Raw genomic sequence first — 21,286 nt, 5'->3', positions numbered from 1 at the left:
TTAATTTTATTTGCTCAATTAATTAATAATAACACATTGAAATTGTGTTAATATTGAATTAATAGATTTAAGAGTTAATTAAGTTATGAATGAAGAGATTATAATTATTAATGATTTGGGGAAACTTGATATCCCTTTTCTTAAATAAATAATTGATATTAATTTGAGAAATTGTATTAATGTCAATATAGTAGAATTGGGCTATTTAAATATTATTAAATGTAATCAAATGGCTTTTGAGCGAATTTATTTAATATCTAAAAGGACATTGTCCTTATAAAATCAATTTATTTTGTTTGGTTAATAGGAGTTATCGTAATTGTTGCATAAGTGAAAAGTCTTATTCTATTGCTTAGGAGTTTAAGTTGAAACCTAAGACTTCTAATTAAATTTTAATTCATTGATCACTTTAGAAAACCATTTTAATATCAATTAAGATTTCGTTTGGTACAACTTGTTAAGTTGTCACATCTAATTAAGCATAGGTCACAAGTAATTAAGTGTTCAAAAAAAAAATTGTTGTTGTGTTTTTTGCCCAAAAGTTTGGGCATGACACATTGCCAAAATTTGCTCCAAAATGATGTCCACAGTCTGACAAAACATTAACCAAAACCCTACCCCCAGCTACCAGTATTCTGCCTTATACACCCATTTATACAATTTAATGGTTTAAAACATATAACAGTTGATCAAGTAACTACATAAACAAACTTTAAACAAAAACCAATGTTTTTCTTTTTATTTCTTCCTCGCTACTTTCAAAGGCCTATTAACCCACTAGTCTTTCAGCTCAAATCTTGCTTTTGATTCTTCTTTCGGCCCCACCTTCCTCATTCTTTTGGCTCGCTCTCATTCCATTGCTCGTAGGTAATGAATCAACGAAGTCCAACTGGTATATGCTTCTACCCAATGCTCATCCTTATTTGTCCCCTACATCCAGTGAATAAATGACATCAACAGTTGAGGAGTCTCCTCGTCTATGCCCTTGGCCACCTTCGCAGGCATAAACCCTGCCCTAGAAATTTCCCTTTCCAACATCGAATGCAGACCATACAACTAGTCATTTTCTACACAACCCTTCAACTCCCATTCAACATCTTCTTTCAGTCCAACCACCAACCCCCACATTGCCACCATTGACACAATGTCTATATTCATCCTGTACCTGTGTTTAGTCATCAAAAACTCCACCCAGAAGGATTTCCATGATTTGAATGAAAATATCCATCAAATTTGAAAAGATTTTTCTTTCTTTTCTTAGTGACTTTGCCCATAAATGCTAATTGTTGCTTTGGCGTAATCAAGGAAAAGGTCACCTCCATATTGAAATGTAGTCACCACCTATCCTAGTGCCACCCATATCACATCACCCCACCACCACACTCTTTCATTAATAGCTTTTGAAAACAGTGGCATACTAATCCAACTCAAAGATTGAGCTCAAGATTACGAAAATCTTCCATCATTCTTTTCAGCCCTTCATCAAGAGTCATTGCCCATTTGGATAGCCTATCCGCCATGTCATTCCTCGATCTCATCACATGCCCAACTTCAAATTCCTCAAAAGTTTATAATAAATGTCTGTCAACAATTATATATTTATTCAAATTCCAAGCATGTATTCACCCTTTTTTACTGCATAAATAATAATCAAGGAATCTCCTTCAAGCTGTATTTTTGAGAAGTCCAAAATTTTCTCCATTTTCAATGCTTTAATAGCCACCTGAGCCTCAGCTTCATTATTCATTCCCTCTACAAGTTTTGAAGCTCTAATTGCTACAATATTGCCCTCCCAATTTCGTGCCACAAATCCAACCCCTAATGGTTCTAAGTTACCTTTTGAGGCTCCATCAAAGTTGATTTTATACCATCCTTCCCTCAACTTGGACCACTCCACCACCTTCGTTCACCTTCTCAGATTCCGGATTAGCCCAAGCAAACCCATTAACAACCCAATTTTTTTTATCATTTTAATATATACAAAGTAATTTAATAACTTTTAATCATAAATTTAGACATTTTTCATTAAGTCATTCAAAAAATGTCTATTTTCACTTTTATAATTATTAATAGCTATTTTATTAAGATCAATTATAATTAATATTATATAAATATAATTAAAATAATATAATATTACACTACAAATTAATAATTTAATTTGAGATTAATTTTATTATTATTATAATTATATAGACTTTTTAAATTAAATTAAGATTATATTTTTAAGAAAAATATGTATTTTCACTATAAACTTCGTATTATATTATTTTATTAAATAAAAGTTATAGTTAATATTACATAAATATAATTATACTAATATAATTTTAAAATTAAAATAATTAAAAATTATACAATTTTTTTTTTTTTGATCGGTAAGAGGCCGAGGCCAAGAATTTTATTAATTATTTTGAAATTTACATTACTCCACTCGTGCGGGCGCCGGTAGGAAAGAGTGGAGGCGAGAAAACCTCCGGCCTTGCCTGGGACCATAGTCCAGCTAGTCCTGACTTAATACAAAAAATTCCAAATTTTAATACAACACCACCCCGGGCCAGGGTGATTAGGAGGGGGTGTTTCTATTTTACCCCTCCCTTATAAGCCCTAATTTACAAATTTCAGGTTTTGAATTTCAGAAATCATTTGTCCCTTAACTTCCACCTGCATGGCTCTGAAGATGTTCTTTGATTGTAAATACTATCCCTTAATTGCTCGAAAAATACCTTTTTGGCCTACATGGTTAGTAATTTAAACACTAGGCAGATATGTTAGTATCGATCAATCCTTATCATAAATGAAATTTTAATTGTCCATCTAGAGAGATTCTTTAGTAAATTATTCTGTGAAACCTATCCTCACAGAATATACATAAGAGATGTAAGACTTAAAACTGAGTGATTAACCAAGACTCCATCAGATAAGGGATCTCCAACTTACCGACTCTTGTTAATGCTCCTGGATGTGCTCCTTGAGAAGGATGAGACCCAGGCTACAATAACAAAAGTAGGTAAGTGGGATTCAATCAGTCTCTCTTCCCTTTCCCCGTCATTTCTAGCAGAGAGGATGACAGAGTATGATTATACCCTACAGGATATAAATTTTTGTTCAGACCCCGAGTCCTGCATGTTAGCTCCCTTTAAACCACAGCCTTAAGATATGACAGGCTAGTGGCACTAGAAATACTCTAATAGATACGCATTCTAAAATATATATCATCAGTGTGAGTGAATACCAGTAAATGCATACGTTCAAGTGCTTTGCTAATGTCTGAAGTAAATATACAATTTACTAGGTATGCAGAATAGAATGCTACAATATGACTACATATACATTTGTCTTAAAGATTTGATACACACTGCTATTTTACCTCATTCATTGTTAACTATAGTAAAATCTTGTTTTACTAGATTTGGTAAACAACTTTAAAACACCAGTATAATCAAACATTTAGTGGAGAAAATATCTTCTACAAAAGTGACCCTGATCTATTATCCGGAGTGATACCCTATTAACACTAAAGATAAGAATATAAAAATGCGATGTGGGAGAGGAGTGAAGTAAGCATCGAAGACTGCATATTTAGAGAACGCAAGAACAAGAAATTTTCCTCACTTAATGTAAATATAGTTATATAGGTTGACGCTTATGAATAATCTTGCAAGGTAACCGAGAGTATATATATATATCTCTGTGTGTGTGTGTGTGTGTGTGTGTGACTATATATGTGTATTTTTCATATATATATATATATATATATATATATATATATATATATATATATATATATATATATATATATATAAGTATGAAAATATGTATGTATTTTTTAAATTTCTGAGTATATATCTATAGAACGAGATTGTGCTAATGAGGGCCGTAGGATGACTACTGGAAACTGAGACTACCAATACATGTATCAAAGCAAAAAACCTTATAAACGCAGCCTCAAAGCATAATTGACACTTCTCCCCTTTAACCTAGAAACATAAGAAAGACTCAGGAAAGTAGATTTCTTACAGAAAAAACAGAGATTGAAAGATCCATATTATACCTTTATATAATCACCTACTATATATTTCTTATGGATAAATAGCTTCATGTCTTCATAAATCAAAAAACAACAAGAGGAAAAAACCATCTCAAGTCTAAATGGAAAAGTTTTGAGAGATCATCTATGCAGCATTCCTTTTCAAAAAGGATAAAAAGGTTGTTAAGCGTATTGCCTCTAAGTATTCTATAACTACTTAAAACAAAAAGATTATTTCTGATAACGTGACCTCGTCCTTGAAGAATGTCATTCCAGGGGCCTTCATCCTTTCTTGCTCAGCTTGTGGGGTGGACAAAGCTCGGAGCCCTCTAGTGCATCTGCTGAGAGGGCAATAGGGGAACGAGGGAGAGGCATATGATCAGGGACGATCGTGATATTTTCCGCCTCTAGATAATTCTGCAACCACTTCTCTCGTGGGGGTTTCTTAACTTGGAGAATCCAAGAGAGAAATAGGAAATTCCTACTTTTAACAAGGTGCAGAGCTTCAAAAGCAACCGGGTCTTCAATTACCAGAATAGGGGAGCGAGGGACCAGGTTATTTTTCCTGATAAGGACATCATAGTCCCATGGTTTGGGAGTTGTAAGTTCTTCATCTATATTAACCATAACCCGTTCCAATTCACCAAGAATGTCTTTAATGAAGACCTTCTTACATAATTTCGCCACCATGTCCCTATCCCTCTCAAAATGCATTGCCAGGGCTAGAAACATTGCAGCAATATCCGAGTTTGCTGTGGTTTGGTCCTCGTTCATAATGAACTCCCTCCCAAGAAATTTCATTACCGCTCCAGAAATCAAAGGGTTCTGTTGGACAAGAATACCTCTCAGCCTTTCGTCCTTAATCTCACCGACGAAGGCCATCTGACGTTTCAGCCCCAAAAGCTTGAGCGTCGTATTCATTGTCGCTTAGCAGGAAGAAACTTTGCATTCCAAAATAGGACTTGCACTCTTAAAGCTGCATAATGAACAACTACTAAAGAGTAAATACCAAACATGGAGTGTAAATTTCAAGGCGTAAGCTCATTCATATTAACCCTACAACCATCAAGCATAGGGTACCTCAACTATCCCATCACTGTCGAGACATAAACTCAACTTCGCAATGAGCCGTCAAAAGGCCTTGATCAAGAAAGGAAGCTGACGTGTGATGTCCGACAATAATGTTTCATATGGCAACTGAAGCTCTCCAACTATAGGGGTTCGGACAATGGAAAAAATAGCGACAGATACCTAGAAAGGCTTAAGTCTTAGAGGAAGGCCTTCTTTACATTAATAATATTAGCTTTATATCCATGCCGCATATACTTAGATGAGATATGAAATCATATATATAAACCTATACTTATTTAATGTATGGATTAGTCTTCTTCTAATCCTCAAGCTTATCTAGACATGACATCGTGGCAATAAAGCTACATTTAGGTATAGCCTAGTAAGAAAGGAAAATGATGCCAATTAAATCACAAAGTATCTATATGATTTAGAGCCTATCTGAGTAAGGTCAAAGGAGATATTCCTAGAGGATTAAATAAATAATTAAATATTTAAACAATGGCTCTGAAAGTAAGCGGTTTGGAGGATTTGAGCAATTAGAGATGACTCTAAATCTAAAGATAGACTTGTTGGGATCTGAACCTATCTAAACATAAATATGCTTGAAAAATATATGTTTATATATATAAGTCTATATCTTAATAAATATGTATATATATATATATATATAACTATATGTGTGTGTGTGTGTGTGTGTGTGTGTGTGTGAAGAAATATATGTGTGGATGTATGTAGATAGATACATTCATGCATGCATACATCCATCCATACATACATATAATTATATGTGTGTGTGTGTGTGTGTGTGTGTGTGTGTGTGTGTGTGTGTGTGTGTGTGTGTGTGCATACACACATATATATCTATACATGTATATATATATATACTATATATATGCATACATCCATATATATATATTAGAGAAAGTTTGAGTTCGCCCTGAATCTCCTTATAGATCTAAATATGGATATGTAAACTATCTAGATATGCCTATATATATATATATATGATTAATGATTATCTGAACTGCAAGGTTCAAGGGATGGTTTGAGTATGGAGCTAAACCGAGGTAACTAAGACCCAAACACGCAAGATGTGAGGAAATTATGAAGATAGATCTTGTCTTAGGTTGGCAAAGACAGGAGCTTGATGCCATCAGCCCCCAAGTTGGCTAGCTCATCTACCCTTTTATTACCTTCCCTATAGATATGATTAACTGTAAACCTATCAAGACCTTTGCATAGGTCTATAGCCTTTGATAGCAAGGTATTAAGTTTCCAATTGGGCATGCTTCCTTTTCTTAGAGCATTGACAACTATAGCCGAATCCCCCTCAATATCTAAGCATTTAGCTTCAAGTTTCTTGCATAAAAGCAAGCCTTCCACCAGGGCCATCAATTCTGCCCAGTTGTTTGTGTTGATGCCAGCCGGAGAGGCAAGGGATGCTATTTCCTTGCCTTCCCAGTTATGAACAACACATCCTATCCCAGCTTGCCCTGGGTTGCCCCGGGCAGCCCCATCAAAGTTTAACTTTAGCCACCCTTCACCAGGGGGCTGCCATCTGCATGTTGCTCTAGATCGGAGGCTGGCCGAAGGGCCTTCTCCTACAAAGGGAGGAAAGGACAAGCCCTTCCATCATTTTTTTATCCTTTCATCCCAATAAGATATAGAAGCATTTTTTAGTGAACCTGAGGTGAGTCTATTGTTCACAAGCTCAGTGACAGCTGACTCTATCTTATTGATGATTCTTAGGGCATCTAGTTTTTCATTCTTAAAGATGCGCCTATTTCTTTCTTTCTAGAGTTCCCACATTATGGATGATGGGAGAGCTCTCCATAAACCTTCAAAGAGACATCCACGCCTAAGGAGAGGCCAAGCCATGAGCATCCCTAAGATGGTATTGGGAAAGGCTGCGGACCATTCAAGTTTATTGGTGAACCAGATCCAACATTGATGAGCAAAGGGACAGTTAAGGAGTATATGATTGGTGTCATCCTCCTCTGCTTCGCATAAAGGACATCTACTAGGACCCTCATAGCCCATACGCTTAAATTTGTCCGCAGTGAGGAGTTTGCTTTGGATTGCTAGCCAGGAAAAAATATCTGCCTTAGGTAGACAATTTCTATCCCAGCAAAGATTCAATGGAAGTTCTACCTTAGGTCTTAAAACTGCTTTGGATATGTGAGAGTACCCATCCTTGGAATTGTATTCTCCTTTTAAGGAACCCTCCCATACGAGCTTGTCCTCATCATGACTTAAGACAAAGTTACTAGAATTAAGAATTGACAAAAGTTTATGCTTGTCCCTCTCCGAGATGGCTTCATCATCCCTTTCGATCCACTGCCAACCAGCCCCTTCCTTTGAAGGGGAGAGATAACTATTTAGCAGGGGGCCTCTATGTGATTCAAGAAGGGCCCGGGTAATCCCAAAGTCATGGATGTTTTCAATGGCTTTATACCCTCCCCAAGAATCTAACCAAAAGAGGGCTTTGTCCCCAGACCCCAGGTTCCAGGTTAGCCTATCAGAGATAATCTTCCTACAATCAAGCATAAAATTCCAAAGGCAGAAACCTTTGGGAGGGTTGGGCTCTCTGAAGATTTGGGTTGGATCATCTCCATTAAGGTGCTTGAGGTTAAGTAATCTTGCCCATTTGAGGTGAGGAAATCTGAATAATCTCCAGACCAGCTTTGCTCCCAAAGCTCTACCTTGATCTCGTAGGTTTTTTATGTCAATACCACCATCCTCTTTGGGTGTACATATCTTGTCCCAAGAAATGAGTGAGATTTTGTGGTTGCTATCAGTTCCTTGCCAAAAGAAAGTTCTGAGATGCTTATTGATCTCAACAAGTTTGGAAGAAGACAACCGTTGGAGGGAAAGCTGTAAAATGGGCATAGCTGATAAGACCGATCTAACCAAGGTAGCCCTGCCAGCCAAAGAAAGCCATTTCCCTTTCCAAGTGCTAATTCTAGACTTGATCTTGTCCACTAAGTTGTCCCATAAATTAGAGGGTCTCCTGCCTCTATCGAGGGGAATGCCTAGATACTTGCAAGGAAGGGATCCTATACTAATTTCTAGGACATTGCAAATTTCTTTTCCTAAAAGGGGGTCTATGTTGAACAAAAAGACTGCAGACTTAGCTAGATTAACCTCTTGACCCGAGGCCTTCATGTAGGAATTGAGAATGTCTTTAAAGGCACGAGCCTCCCCCGTGTCACCTTGCCCCAAAAGCATTGTGTTGTCAACAAATTGCTGGTGGGTGAAGGGGGGGAGGCACCTTGGATCTTCCCCTTCTCTTTGGCCATCGAAATAGATCTGCCTAGGGCTTCAGCCATAATAATGAAAAGGAAGGGGGACATAGGATCACCCTGCCTGAGCCCCTTCGAACTACTAAAGAAACCTTCCGGGGAGCCATTAACCAGAATCGAGAATCTAGGGGTGGATATGCATTCGAAGATAAGGTTGATCCAGGTTTTGGAAAAGCCAAAGGCCTCCAAGCATTTGCAGAGGAAGCGCCAATCAACATTATCATAAGCTTTACTTATGTCCAATTTGATTAGCATGCTTGGTGATTTGTTAAGTTGAACCGAATGAATGGCTTCCTGGGCAATAAACACCCCATCATAGATTGATCTTTCCATTACGAAGCCAGTTTGTTCCTCGCTAATAATTAAGGGGAGGAGATTTTGGAGTCTAGCTGCTAAGGTTTTAGTTAAGAGTTTATACAGAGTGTTGCAGAGAGTAATTGGTCTGAGGTCATTGAAGCTCTCCGGGTTTTCTTTTTTTGGAATGAGGGCAAGGAAGGTATTCTTGACTTCTTTGAGAATCTTGCCCAAATTCCTTACCCCCTCCAAGGCCTCCGTGATTTCAGTTCCCATAAAACCCCAACATTTTTGAAAAAAGCTAGTGGGGAAGCCATCCGAGCCTGGAGCTTTATCTAGATTCATCTTGAAGAGGGCAGATTTAATCTCCTCCACTGAGAATTTCTTTAAAAGGGTTTGGTTGTGGTCATTGGTAATGAGTTTCGGGAGATTCTTAATGATATCGAGTTGGCCCTTAATGTCGGAGCCTTTAAGATTGTTTAAGATATTCTCATAGAACTTAACTGCCTCAGACGCAACCTTATCTGGTTCAGACAGAATGGATCCTTGGCTGTTCATGATCTTAGAAATTCGGTTGACCCCTCTCCTTTGCTTGGTGCTATTGTGGAAGAACTTGGTGTTCCGGTCCCCATCATTCAACCAAGTCTCCCTGGATTTTTGTTTCCAGAAGATCTCTTAGTAAGAAAGTATCTTTTCATACTTTGAGAGTAGGACCTTTTCCTTAAGGAAAAGATGCTCATCCATCCCCTTCTCAAGTACCTTAGTGTTAACCATATTGAGATCATTCTTTATTAGGGTTTTTTTGTCAAAGATGTTACCAAAATTGGTCCTATTCCACTCTAAGAGCTTCCTTTTTACAAGCTTTAACTTACTAGCAACAATAAACATCTTCGAACCTGAGAAAATGGAGCTACTCCACCATTTCTCAAGTAAGTTTAGAAAGTTGTCATCTCTAAACCACATATTCTCAAATTTGAAGGGGCATTTTTTAGGGGCATTGTCGGATGATAAGTTTAATTGGAGTGGGAAATGGTCTGATCCTGATAAAGGGAGAGGCTCTACCTTCAGGGAGTAATTTAGCTCTGAGAGCCCTCCATAGATAAAGAACCTATCAAGTTTCTCTGCTATATTACAAAAACCAGGTCTTCCATTGTTCCAGGTAAAGGCATTCACTGCCGTCTGGATTTCTAGTAGGGAATTCCTATTGATCCAGAGATTGAAATCTACAGTTGAAGGAGGAAGCTTGCTACTTCCTCCTCTCTTATCTGATGCCTTATTGATGGCATTGAAATCTCCCCCAATGATACTTAGGTCGTTCGGGAAGCTTTTAAGAAAGGACTCAAGTTCCTTCCACACCTTCACCTTATCCTTATTCTGGATGGGGCCATATATGTTAATTAGTTTGAATCTAAGGTTATTTTTGTAGCTTACTACATCTCCTCCTATCCAATTCTGCTAAATCTCTAATGGTGTGAATGAAAGGGTTCTAGAATCCCAAATGATATCTAAGCCCCCTGAGGCGCCTGTGGCCGGGGAATGTTTTAGTTGTCTAGCCCCTAGTTTTTGCTCAAAGAGGGAAATCTCAGATGCATTCATTTTTGTTTCTTGAATTAACATTAAGTCGAGTTTAGAATTAGAGATACAATGCTTTAAGATGCATTGTTTGTTAGGGGCATTCAATCCCCTAACATTCCACGTTATGATTTTCATGGCTCTGTGGGGAGGAACTTCCCCTCCCCTACATTAAAAAGAGTAGATATTTTGGATTGACCTCTAGCTTTTCCATCCTTCAATCTTAATTCAGCAAGGGATCTCCTGCCCCTTCTTTTACTGAATTTAGCACAATCCGGAGAGTCTTTGCTTTTAACAGAATAGAGAATGCCTAGGGTGTTAGGTTGCTGATTTTCCAAGTTCTCTGATGATATAAAGAGTTCATCTATTTCTAAGTTAACTCTAGTAATATTTACTAGATTATTAACGAGGAGATCCCTTTGTCTTTCCAATTCCTCATCATCATAGATTCCATCAACCAATTGAACCATAAGGTCGTTTACTACTTCTTCCCATATAAAATTGGCAATGATGTCCACTTCCTTAGACACTCGATCACTCTCAGATACAACAGTTGTAATAGGGTCAACCCATGGCGAAGAAGGGCAAGCCTCTTCCCCTAGAGGGGTCTTCAGATTTGAGACTGGGGAGAATTGTTGATACTGCCAAGAAGCCTTCTCTAGATCTTGGGGAGGATTATCCTTTTCTTCTGATAGCCATGGGATGATGAGATTCCGCAGAGGGGAAGTTTTTGAGGAGTTCTCTCTCTCTAGTGGGGCAAGAGAGCATGATGGAAACATATTTGTCATACCGAGCTGTTCTTTCTGGGGGAGCCACTCACAAATTTCCCCCTCTTCCAAGTTTCTATCCCCGAGAGAAGGGTCACCTATAGAGGGGATAACAGAGGGCAGTGGTTGGGGCAGAGAACATAGGGTCTTAACTGGGGATCTCTGATGACACAAAACCGTGGCAGGGTGATTAGTGCTAGTATCATTAAAACCCTCAATGGAGAAACCCCCTCCATCCTCAAATCTAATTGGAGTGATTCTCGACTCGGAGATTGATTTAGGGAAAGCGTTTTTAAAAGGAATCTTCCTTGGTCTTTCAATTTCGAAAGGACCATTGTAGAAGGGTAATTCAAGGGATAAACATAGATTATCGTAACATAGTGTTACTGGTTCGATGGTTTTAATGTTCATATCCATGTTAACAATCAGAAGATGGTTAAAGAAGCTTAAGGCTGATTTTTTAACTTCTACAAATTTACCTATTTTGTTCCCTAAAATTCTTAAAAAATCATTATTTCGTAAATCTACCGGAATTTTTTCGAGTGATATAGCTCTATTGATCATGCATGAATTTAATTGAGAAGGATGAAAGAGGGTTTGCCATCCCCACCAGTTAAACCCTAAGCCCATGAACTCTGATAAACCCTTGTTTAGCAATGAATTTCTTAAATTTTGATTACCACATTCAATAGCTAAGAACTGATTAGGAAGGATATCAATTTTTACCTGGTTATTGAGAGAAGATACCACCCAGTTAGCAATTTGTTCAGTCGGGATCCCCCAACCTTTCCATCGTGCAAAAAACATTCTGTCGTTGCAATGCATTTGATACATATCCAATGTTTGGGAATCAATATCAATGATTATCCCGCTGGGACTAGCTTTAGGTAATTTGCCAACGAACTTTTTAGTAAAGAGAGCAGAAGCCGAGGGCCTGTTTGTCCGGTTAGGTTTTACAGAACCTTCCTTCCATCCATGGTTGGGATTTCGCATAAGACGATTTGATTGCCCTTCTGCCTTGTTATTTCCACGCCTTACCGGTTGCCAATTTCGATCCCTACCTTGGAGCGAAGGAAGGGGAGCCCTAGCCGAATCAACTAGTGAATATTTTGTTTTTGCAAAGAAAGCTTCTTGCTTGATGGTTCGAGATTTTACCCTGCTCAGTTCGTCTGCCCTAGCATGACTAGCCAGAATTGCAAAACGATTTCCATAGCCTTGATAAACACCTCGCAGTGGAAAGGGATGTTCGCAAAGAGGAAATGACTTAATTTTGCTTTTTGCACACAGAGCCATCGCTCTTTTTAATTGGTGTATATAATTTATTTTGATTTATTATAATACTATGATGTGCAAATGCTTTATACACTTGTAATTAACGGGTACTATTATTTTTTATTTAGACCTTAATTTTTGTAAGCAACTCCCTCATAGGATCCATAACCTGAATAAAATGTCCATACACGACTCAAATTAGTTAAAATAATTCATTTAACTGGAAAAACAAAAAATATAATAATAGTCAAACCAACTTTTATAAATAGGGTTTGTCGCCACGGCTTTGATTCTATAAACCCAACAATAAATGTTGGTTCTCCTTTCCAGATTATACATCAGAGATTCAGATTGATCTCAGCTGTGTTTTGGGAGCAATTGGGTGCCTTTGATCATAACTTATTTCATCTGGGTTCTAACCAGTTTCAGCTGGGTTGTGATTTATTTCATCTGTGTGATTAGTTTTTTTCCTTTTGTTTGAATTTATTTTGCGAAAAAAATGAGGTCTGCAATGCAGAGGGCTGTGGGAACTGCATTGAGAAGAGCATCTTCAAGGAATTATTCAAGTGGAACAACACCTCCACGTAAGGTGGTTGTGCTAGGTGCTGCAGGAGGCATAGGGCAGCCATTGTCCCTGCTGATGAAACTCAATCCCTATGTGTCCCAGTTGTCCCTTTATGATATTGCTGGAACCCCTGGGGTCGCTGCAGATGTCAGCCATGTCAATACTCGAGCTGAGGTGGGTTTTATTTGATTTTTTTACCTTTTTCGATTTTTCTCTGGGAGTTTGATTTGACATTTATTTATTCTGGGAATGCTTTTTGGGTTTTCATTATTTTTGGATGGATACCCTTGATTTTTATGGCTTCATGGCAACTGATCAATTATTTACCCGCCAGCCCTCGGTCAATCTCCCATTGGATCGAATTTTATTTCTGTCATTTGCTGTTTTGATTCGATATTATTCACACCGTCAATCTAGGAACGATAAATTGGTTGATGCGAAGTTGCAACAAATTTGTTGTCATGATACACCACAAATCTGGATCTTATTGATTGAAGCAATGAGTGGCCGGGCTCTGTTTTGGTCCGTGCGCTATAGATCTGAAAGGTTATGTTCCACTGGATTCGATATTTTATTCTCTGGCTGCTAGCCAGTATTTCACGTTTAGTTTGTGATACACAAGCACTTTAGCAAGTTCCATGGCTAGATGCTGATCCAAATAAATTTTCCATTCTAGTCTCCTGGACATTTGGTGACTGTAAATATAGCTGAAACCTTATTGAATCACTCCCAGACCCTTATTTTATTTACTCTTGTAACCTTATTTGAAAGGGTGCTTTCTATATTCCACATTTCCAGTTGATTGGTTTCTTCTCTTTTGACTGATGGGACAGTCTAACAACGTGGGTGATGGATACCCCAAGGGATATAACATTCCTCAACACATTCAATCATAATGATAACCAAAAATTATAAATTTGAAGTGCCATGTATGGGCGAAAAATGAGAACCTCGAGGTTGTGGTCACAATACTAGTTTTACCACCAATTTACAACCTTGCGAAAAATCAATTGTATTTTGACCTATATACAATTTTTATTACCAATTATACAAGTTCCTAGTACATTGTTCAGCCTGATGTTTCCAACTATGCGCGGTCATTTATAAAAAACTTATGCTGCCTTGAACTTTTTGATCTAATTTCTTCTGAGTCTCAATGTGTTTGGACTGTAAATATTGAGAACTTAAGAAATTGTTAGCAAGGCAGTGGTCGTGGTCTCCCGTGTAGTGATGCATTAATGATTTGTATTTCACATGTAGCTTATGACAATATGGGTATGGGTGAAGGTTGCAGGATATATGGGTGAGGAGCAACTTGGCAAAGCATTGGAAAATGCAGATCTTGTGATAATTCCTGCTGGTGTACCTCGGAAGCCTGGCATGACCCGTGATGATCTTTTTAACATCAATGCAGGAATCGTTAAAAACCTTTGCACTGCAATTGCAAAATATTGCCCAGGGGTGAGTTGTAACAATCTTTGGTTATTTCTGTAAGATTTGTTTTATTTGAAATTCTTTTCGTTTGGACTCTTATCTAGTATTATAAGTAACCAATATATACCAAATGCGTTACTCTTTAAAATGGCAGTTTAATCCACTGGAGCAATGATTGAATGGTGCCACTCTGCTGTTGGTTACGTGCTATATCGAATTATAAATATTTATGTCATATGAACAAAGCTAATTGACATATTTCTATGAAGTGAATGACTTTTGGAACACAATTTTTAGCCAACATGTTTGAGACAATTATGATTTTATATATTGGATAAATTTTTAAACAGTGTGACTCTGCAGTTGGTTAAGGTTCATATTAAATTTTGGTAAGTTAGTTACTCTGCAGTTGATTTGATCCTAGATCAATTTTTGTTACTGTCTGTGTGAATATTTTCATGACACTTCTACGCAGTTGATGACTTTTTGTTGGAAGGCTCTGCTAGTCTTTGGTAAAACTTCAGAGTTTTCTTCAATAATTGTGTTATATTTGCAAAGATAAATAAATGCATTGTTTTTCTGGAGGCATTAGTAGTCTTTGGTAGGATTTTCTTGAGTGATTGTGTCCTTGAAAGCATAGTTTTAAAACTCGTGGACTCGCCACGGACTCACGAGTCCATGGGAGCCACGAGTCGACTCGCCAAGGACTCGCTCGCGAGTCCATCTGAAAGACTCACGAGTCTTTTGCACGGACTTGCGAGTCTTTCAGATGGACTCGCGCGACCCAGAAAAAAAAGTCATGCAAGCTTTAAAATTGAGTTTTTAAAAATTTTTTTTGCCTTCATTTGGCATAACTGAGGTAGTGAAAAAATAAAAGAAAAATAACACCTGACGCCTTTATAAAATAATAAAAGTATTTTTGGCCTCACTGCCCCTCGACCCCGCCCTGTATCGCGACAGGGAGCGCGCAAGGGGCGATGCCACTTGACCCCAACTTGGGGGCACTGCCCCAAACCCCTGTCAAAAAATATAGGGGGAAATTGCACCGATGGAAGCAGGGAAAATTTAACCTCTGAGTCTGATTAGGCTCCATATAAAAGCATAATTAGCATTGAAGAAATCTTGGTATTATACATTTTAGAGTTGAAAGTTTGAAACAATGAGTATGTGACATGTGTAATGTTTCAATTATGGCTTTTATGTTCTCTAAATGCATTAATTTCTTTATGTTTTTTTTAAAACTACGGTGTTTTTTTTTGGCCGAATCCTTGCCGAGTCTTTCACGAGTCCGAGTTTTTCAACTATGCTTGAAAGTGTGTTTTTGGATATGAAATGATATTCTATTTTCTTTATTCTTTTTGCGAGTCATTGTTGCACATTTGTGTTGATTGGAATTAGTGCTTGAAATTTGCAGTCTGGATTGAGTGCATGAAGAGAGAGTTCACCGTGGATACTAAATTCAGTTCCAGTATGCCATTGTTATGTTAGAAAAAATGTATAAAGAAATGCATGTGTACAATATAAAGGCACACCATTTTATAGCCAAGAACACACTTTAATTTGTTTCATCCCTTCGAACACAATTTCTTATTGGCAAGCCATTTTTGCACATTTATGATGATTATTACAGACTTTTGAATGGTGGAATCTGGAATTACATACCTACTTGTGTTTTGTGTGGATATTTATTTTATTTTGACATGATGTAATTATCGCAAACTTTTGGTTATTTTATGTGGCATCATTGTGTTTATATGGCAGGCACTCGTCAATATGATCAGCAATCCTGTAAATTCTACTGTGCCAATTGCTTCCGAAGTTTTTAAAAAGGCTGGGACCTATGATGAAAAGAAACTCTTTGGTGTGACTACTCTTGATGTTGTCCGTGCAAAGACTTTTTATGCTGGAAAGGCAGGAGTTCCTGTTGAAGGTATCTTGGATTTTCAATTTTAGCCAGTTGAGGAAAGATAATTCTAGTATGTTTTTGAGGCTATGCTAGAAATATTATTTAAACTTTCTTCATTGTCACGATTTCTCAATTTTTATTTGAATGCTTGATATCCATTTTTTGTTGGAAATGTAGGTGTTGATGTGCCTGTTGTCGGTGGACATGCTGGGATTACAATTCTTCCTCTCTTTTCACAGGTAAACGATCTTTAGGAAACCTTATTGTTCATTTTTTGATGTTCCTTACACTGTTGTTTCTAGATCTTGGATGTTGACTTATCAATTTACTGATAATAACAATATGAACATTATTCTGAAGACCAAACCAACGCCTGAAGGGAACTGATGTTTTTCTTTTGTTGTTCGTCTTGCTTAGGCAACACCTAAAGCTAACTCCACTTTGAGTGAGGAGGATATTAAAGCCTTGACAAAGCGTACTCAGGATGGTGGAACTGAAGTTGTTGAAGCAAAAGCAGGCAAAGGCTCAGCAACATTGTCTATGGCGTAAGTCCATATTTTTTGTCTCATAAAAGGCAGTATTTATCATATTTTTTAATTTTTTACCTGCTTGGAAATCTTAACCTTGACTACAGTACGCTGCACATTTTTCCTTGATATGCCATTCGATTATAGAGGGATAAAGATAATGCATTAGTGTGGGGTGAGTTGCTTACCCATCAGGAATATGGTGTGGAGAAAACTCTGCCTGTCCATATCCTCTTTGTACCCTATATGTTTGTGCTTCTCAAATTGTTTTTCTTGTCTCGATGTATTTCTTGATATTCAAATAGTTTTTCCTTGTGTGATTAACAGAGTGTCACTGCCTGTATCTGACCTATAACTAGTTCAAATTTTATTCAGATTTGCTTCTCAAATTGTTTTTCTTGTCTCGATGTATTTATTGATATTCAAACAGTTTTGCCTTGTGTGATTAACAGAGTATTACTGCCTGTATCTGACCTAATCTCCTCATCATAAACTTTCTGAAGGTTTGAGCATGCTTTCTGCCAACCAAGATTGAAAACGCTGCTGGCCGTTGCAATTGATGTTAGGAGTCACATGCAGTAGCTTGGCACTAAGTTGTTTTTGGCCCACAAAAGTTCAGGCCTGAATGTTTTTCTTCACTTTGTGCCTTTATTTCAGATCATTTTTTTAGCTTTTAACTCTCAAATATAAACCATGAAGTAGATTTTCTAGCTTGAAGCATCTGTTAGAACAAATTTTTGTGTATGTGGATATTTTTATTCAATAAGCAGAGCTGTATGGAGCCAGTAGAAAATTGAGATGAGATGAGTTGCAGGAAAGAAAACAGTTTTACGAACTATATATGAAAAATGTTTTGAGCACAACTTTAAAAGTAGAGTTATTTTGGAGATAATTTGTGGGGTTAGTGCATTATGCATCTAAAGGTAGTAATGCCTTAAAATAGTATCTAAATGGCAAATATGAGTAGGTAATTCATCTCATGTTAAACTCTCATGGAAGTTTAACAGTTAACTTACCTGTAGCTGTATCAATCTGCCATTAATTTAGGGAAAAAAATGGATGTAGCATTGAATCCTGATAATGGTGTCGTATCTTGGCTTTGCAGTTATGCTGGAGCTCTATTTGCTAATGCTTGCCTGAAAGGTCTTAATGGGGAACCAAATGTTGTGGAGTGTTCTTATGTGCAATCAACTGTTACTGAATTGCCTTTCTTTGCCTCGAAGGTTAGTACTCTTGTTATTTGAGGATATAGAGACAAGCATGTTTTCCTTTGGTGTAAAGTGTGACTAATTATGAACTTTTTTTTTGTTTTTAGGAATTTCAAATTTTTAGATGCAAAATCTTTTGTGGACATGTTAATTAATCTTAATTTCAGGTAGAATTTAGAAACAAGTTTTATTGAATAATAACTTTTTTTTCTTAAAAAGCAATTTATTGGTGCAAATTATGTGGGGTAATACTTAATGATGGCATAATTTTGAAACCATCAAGGTCTGATGTTTGTAAGCTTACATACACACCGTAGTTTGGATTTTGCAGTAATTGTATCATTCAAATATTTTAGAAATTTTGATTTGCAAATATGCTGGAAAAACTCTACACACCGTAGTTTGAATTTTGCAGTAATTGTAACATTCAAATATTTTAGAAATTCTGATTTGCAAATATGCTGGAAAAACTCTGAAGCTTTGTATTCTCTGTTGGGAATATTAAATTTGTGATTTTCTAAAGTAAAGCTTGAGAAGTTGATTGTTATTGATATGCTCCGTTGGGTCTAAAATTCTAAATTACCCTTTTGAATTTCCCTGGTGAGAGGGGTTCACTTCAATTGCAAGAGCTTTTTAAAAAATTTAGACTCTGCCTGAAATATATCTTGATGAGAAAGTGGAAATTCAAATGCCAGCCTTAGACCTAGGTATCACCTCTTTATGTTCATCCAGGCGGTTTTGCTTGGTTGGGGTGGGGAGCTTCTCCATTTATCGTGTTCATAGGTAGAAGTACCTTTATATGTAGGTTGCTGTTGGGGTGAAGGTTTTAGTCATACGTAGTACCTTTTAGATAATAAGAAGACAAAACAAATCTTTATGGGAAATGTTTTTGCAATTTACCATAATGAAATACTGAAAGAGCTCTGGTTGGGGAGATGAGTTATATTGATCAAGAAGAAAAATGTGACAGTGGATGTCTGAAGGCAATTTACCCATTTTTAAATATTACAATGCAAGAGGATTGCAATCTGTAGAAAGTCAATGATCACCTCTTGCATTCCTCATTTACTCTAATGTTTTATTTTCTCTATTTTTCTAATTTCTTAATTTCTAAATATGAGGGTGTCTCAAGTGAGATTAATGCCTCACCAAATTAATGAATTACTTATGAAGTCTAAAACTAACTCTAGCTCTACTTTGGTCATACATCCAATCATAACAAGTGTGAAAGGAAGCCCTGGGAGGGAGGTAAAATGGCCCAAGAATGAGCTTGATATGCTTAGCAGAGGTCATTCTAACAGGTGAAATAAATGCTGAAAAAATTTCTCATGTAGGCAACAAATTATCAAAATCCGGTTATGTGGCTGTGTGTTACTTTATCATAATAGAAACAGTTTGTTTTTACTCTAGCTACTCTGACATATAGCCTGTCTTCTATGTTCAATGCTGAATTATTTGTCTTGGCTGAAATCAAATTTTTAGCATCCAAGCTGACATGTATAAGCATTTGCAATAATCTGATGTTTGCCTGTGCAGGTAAGGTTGGGCAAAAACGGCCTTGAAGAAGTTTTGGGCTTGGGTTCTCTGTCAGAGTTTGAGCAACAGGGATTAGAGAGCTTAAAGCCAGAGCTGAAGGCTTCTATTGAAAAGGGTATTAAATTTGCAAGTGAGAACTGAGGATGGCTAGCTTTGGAGTGTGCTGGCAACAACTTCTTTTTGCTACATTTAGGGAAACCTGAGACCCTTCCACAAATTTTCATTATTGTCATTTATTTACATGCCTCCGGTTAATTAATTAGCTCAAAGGATGCAAGAGTTCTTTAACCTATTGACATTTAGATCTATGTGAAGAAATAATCTTGTTGCACACCCATTCCAGGAGCTGTAGAATGTGCTGGCTGCTTCTTTTTTGTTACATCTAGGAAGCTGAGATGCTTCCAGCGATCTTCATGATTTTCTTTTATTTACATGCCTCCGGTTAATTAATTAGCTCAAGTATGCAAGAGTCTTTAAACCCTAAAACGTTTAGATCTATATGAACTTATGAAGAAATAATCCTGTTGCACGGCTATTCCATGAGCATCTAGTGGCACGTTGGTGCCTGAATAAATTTCTTTGGAAGAGGTTTTTTATTGTCCAGAATAAAGGGTATTTTCCATCTGTTCGTTTTCACATTTTTCTTTTTGACATCTTTTTGGTTATAGGAAATATTGTATGAATGGTGAAGCTGTGGTCCTTTTCTGAAGGTTCAGATTAGAACACAATGAAATATTTATGTATGGATTACAAAATATGAAGTAACTTGGGTCATTGAATGATACAGAATATGTATTCTGAAATTTGAGATAGCCCTAAGCATGTTTAGTTGGTTACATTTTTAAGTATACAAGAATTGATATACTTCTGAATTAGTATTAATCTGGTTATAGCTGTCGCCTGTCAGAATAGAGGAATTTTCAATTAACATGTTATAGTGTAAATGTGGGAGAAGAGTGTAGGTGACTTTTGTTTTGATTTCTAGAGGCTGAATTATCTTTGTGCTGTATATTGGATGTGCTTTTGTTGTGTTGTGTCAAATATCCATTCTGTATTTTGACAAAACATGAACCACGTCGAAGCAAGTGTGTTTTTTTGGTACGTACATCGAAGGAAGTTTTTGTACAGGTGTACAATAACAATGCAAAGCTTTCATATTCCGTTGCATCGGTGTGTATGTAATAGGGTTAGCACCTTTTGGCATGGTTATTATACTAGAGGGCAAATCAACTTTCTGCAGTATTGTGGTTTATGTATTTATAATAAGAACACTATTATATAAAAGAATTGATGCTTGGCCTCCGTTTAGAGTCACAAATGACTTGCATTTCTGATTGGACTTTATCACGGCTATATATAAATAAACTGAAGCTTGGGGTACGCAATGAATACAAAGGATAAAAAGTCAATCTTAATCATTTTTAATGTGCGGTAGAAATATCAAAGCAAACCATCAGGGTTGTGTTATCAATTTTAGATAGTAGCGTTAATTGGGTCGTTTTTTACGCTTTTGACTGGAGCTCCTTGTCGCTCCACGAGGCACCCCTTATCACTCTGATAGCCTCTCCTTATCTCTCCTTACGAACCCTTATATCTCCACTGCCTGTCGACTTAGCCTGTACGTGCATCTGCCATGGGCCAATCTCCCGATCAGTGCATGTGTCCGTGTGCTCCTTTGCATGGGGATCCAGCCTGTCTGCCTGGGATAGTGTCCACCAACGACCGCTGAGCTGTATACTTTATGGCATCAACACCATTCTTTCGTATCACGGGCACGAGAAATATGCCAACCTACAGGCCATGTG

At 37.2% G+C, this 21,286-nt stretch overlaps 1 protein-coding gene across 1 annotated transcript; it reads left to right on the top strand.

The window, feature by feature from the left end:
• Positions 1–12,577: 12,577 nt before the first annotated feature.
• LOC131073080 (malate dehydrogenase, mitochondrial) lies at positions 12,578–20,105 on the top strand. The gene is made up of 7 exons (XM_058009442.2): positions 12,578–13,044; positions 14,158–14,331; positions 16,066–16,234; positions 16,388–16,449; positions 16,628–16,755; positions 17,843–17,960; positions 19,482–20,105. The coding sequence occupies exons 1-7, from the start codon at positions 12,805–12,807 to the stop codon at positions 19,620–19,622; spliced, it is 1,032 nt and encodes a 343-aa protein (XP_057865425.1). The 5' UTR covers positions 12,578–12,804; the 3' UTR covers positions 19,623–20,105.
• The last annotated feature ends 1,181 nt before the right edge of the window (positions 20,106–21,286 follow it).

Source organism: Cryptomeria japonica, chromosome 9 (genome assembly GCF_030272615.1).
Source record: "Cryptomeria japonica chromosome 9, Sugi_1.0, whole genome shotgun sequence".
Lineage (NCBI taxonomy): Eukaryota > Viridiplantae > Streptophyta > Pinopsida > Cupressales > Cupressaceae > Cryptomeria > Cryptomeria japonica.
Note: the sequence above shows the minus strand (reverse complement) of the source record. Positions and strands in the feature narration are given on the sequence as shown.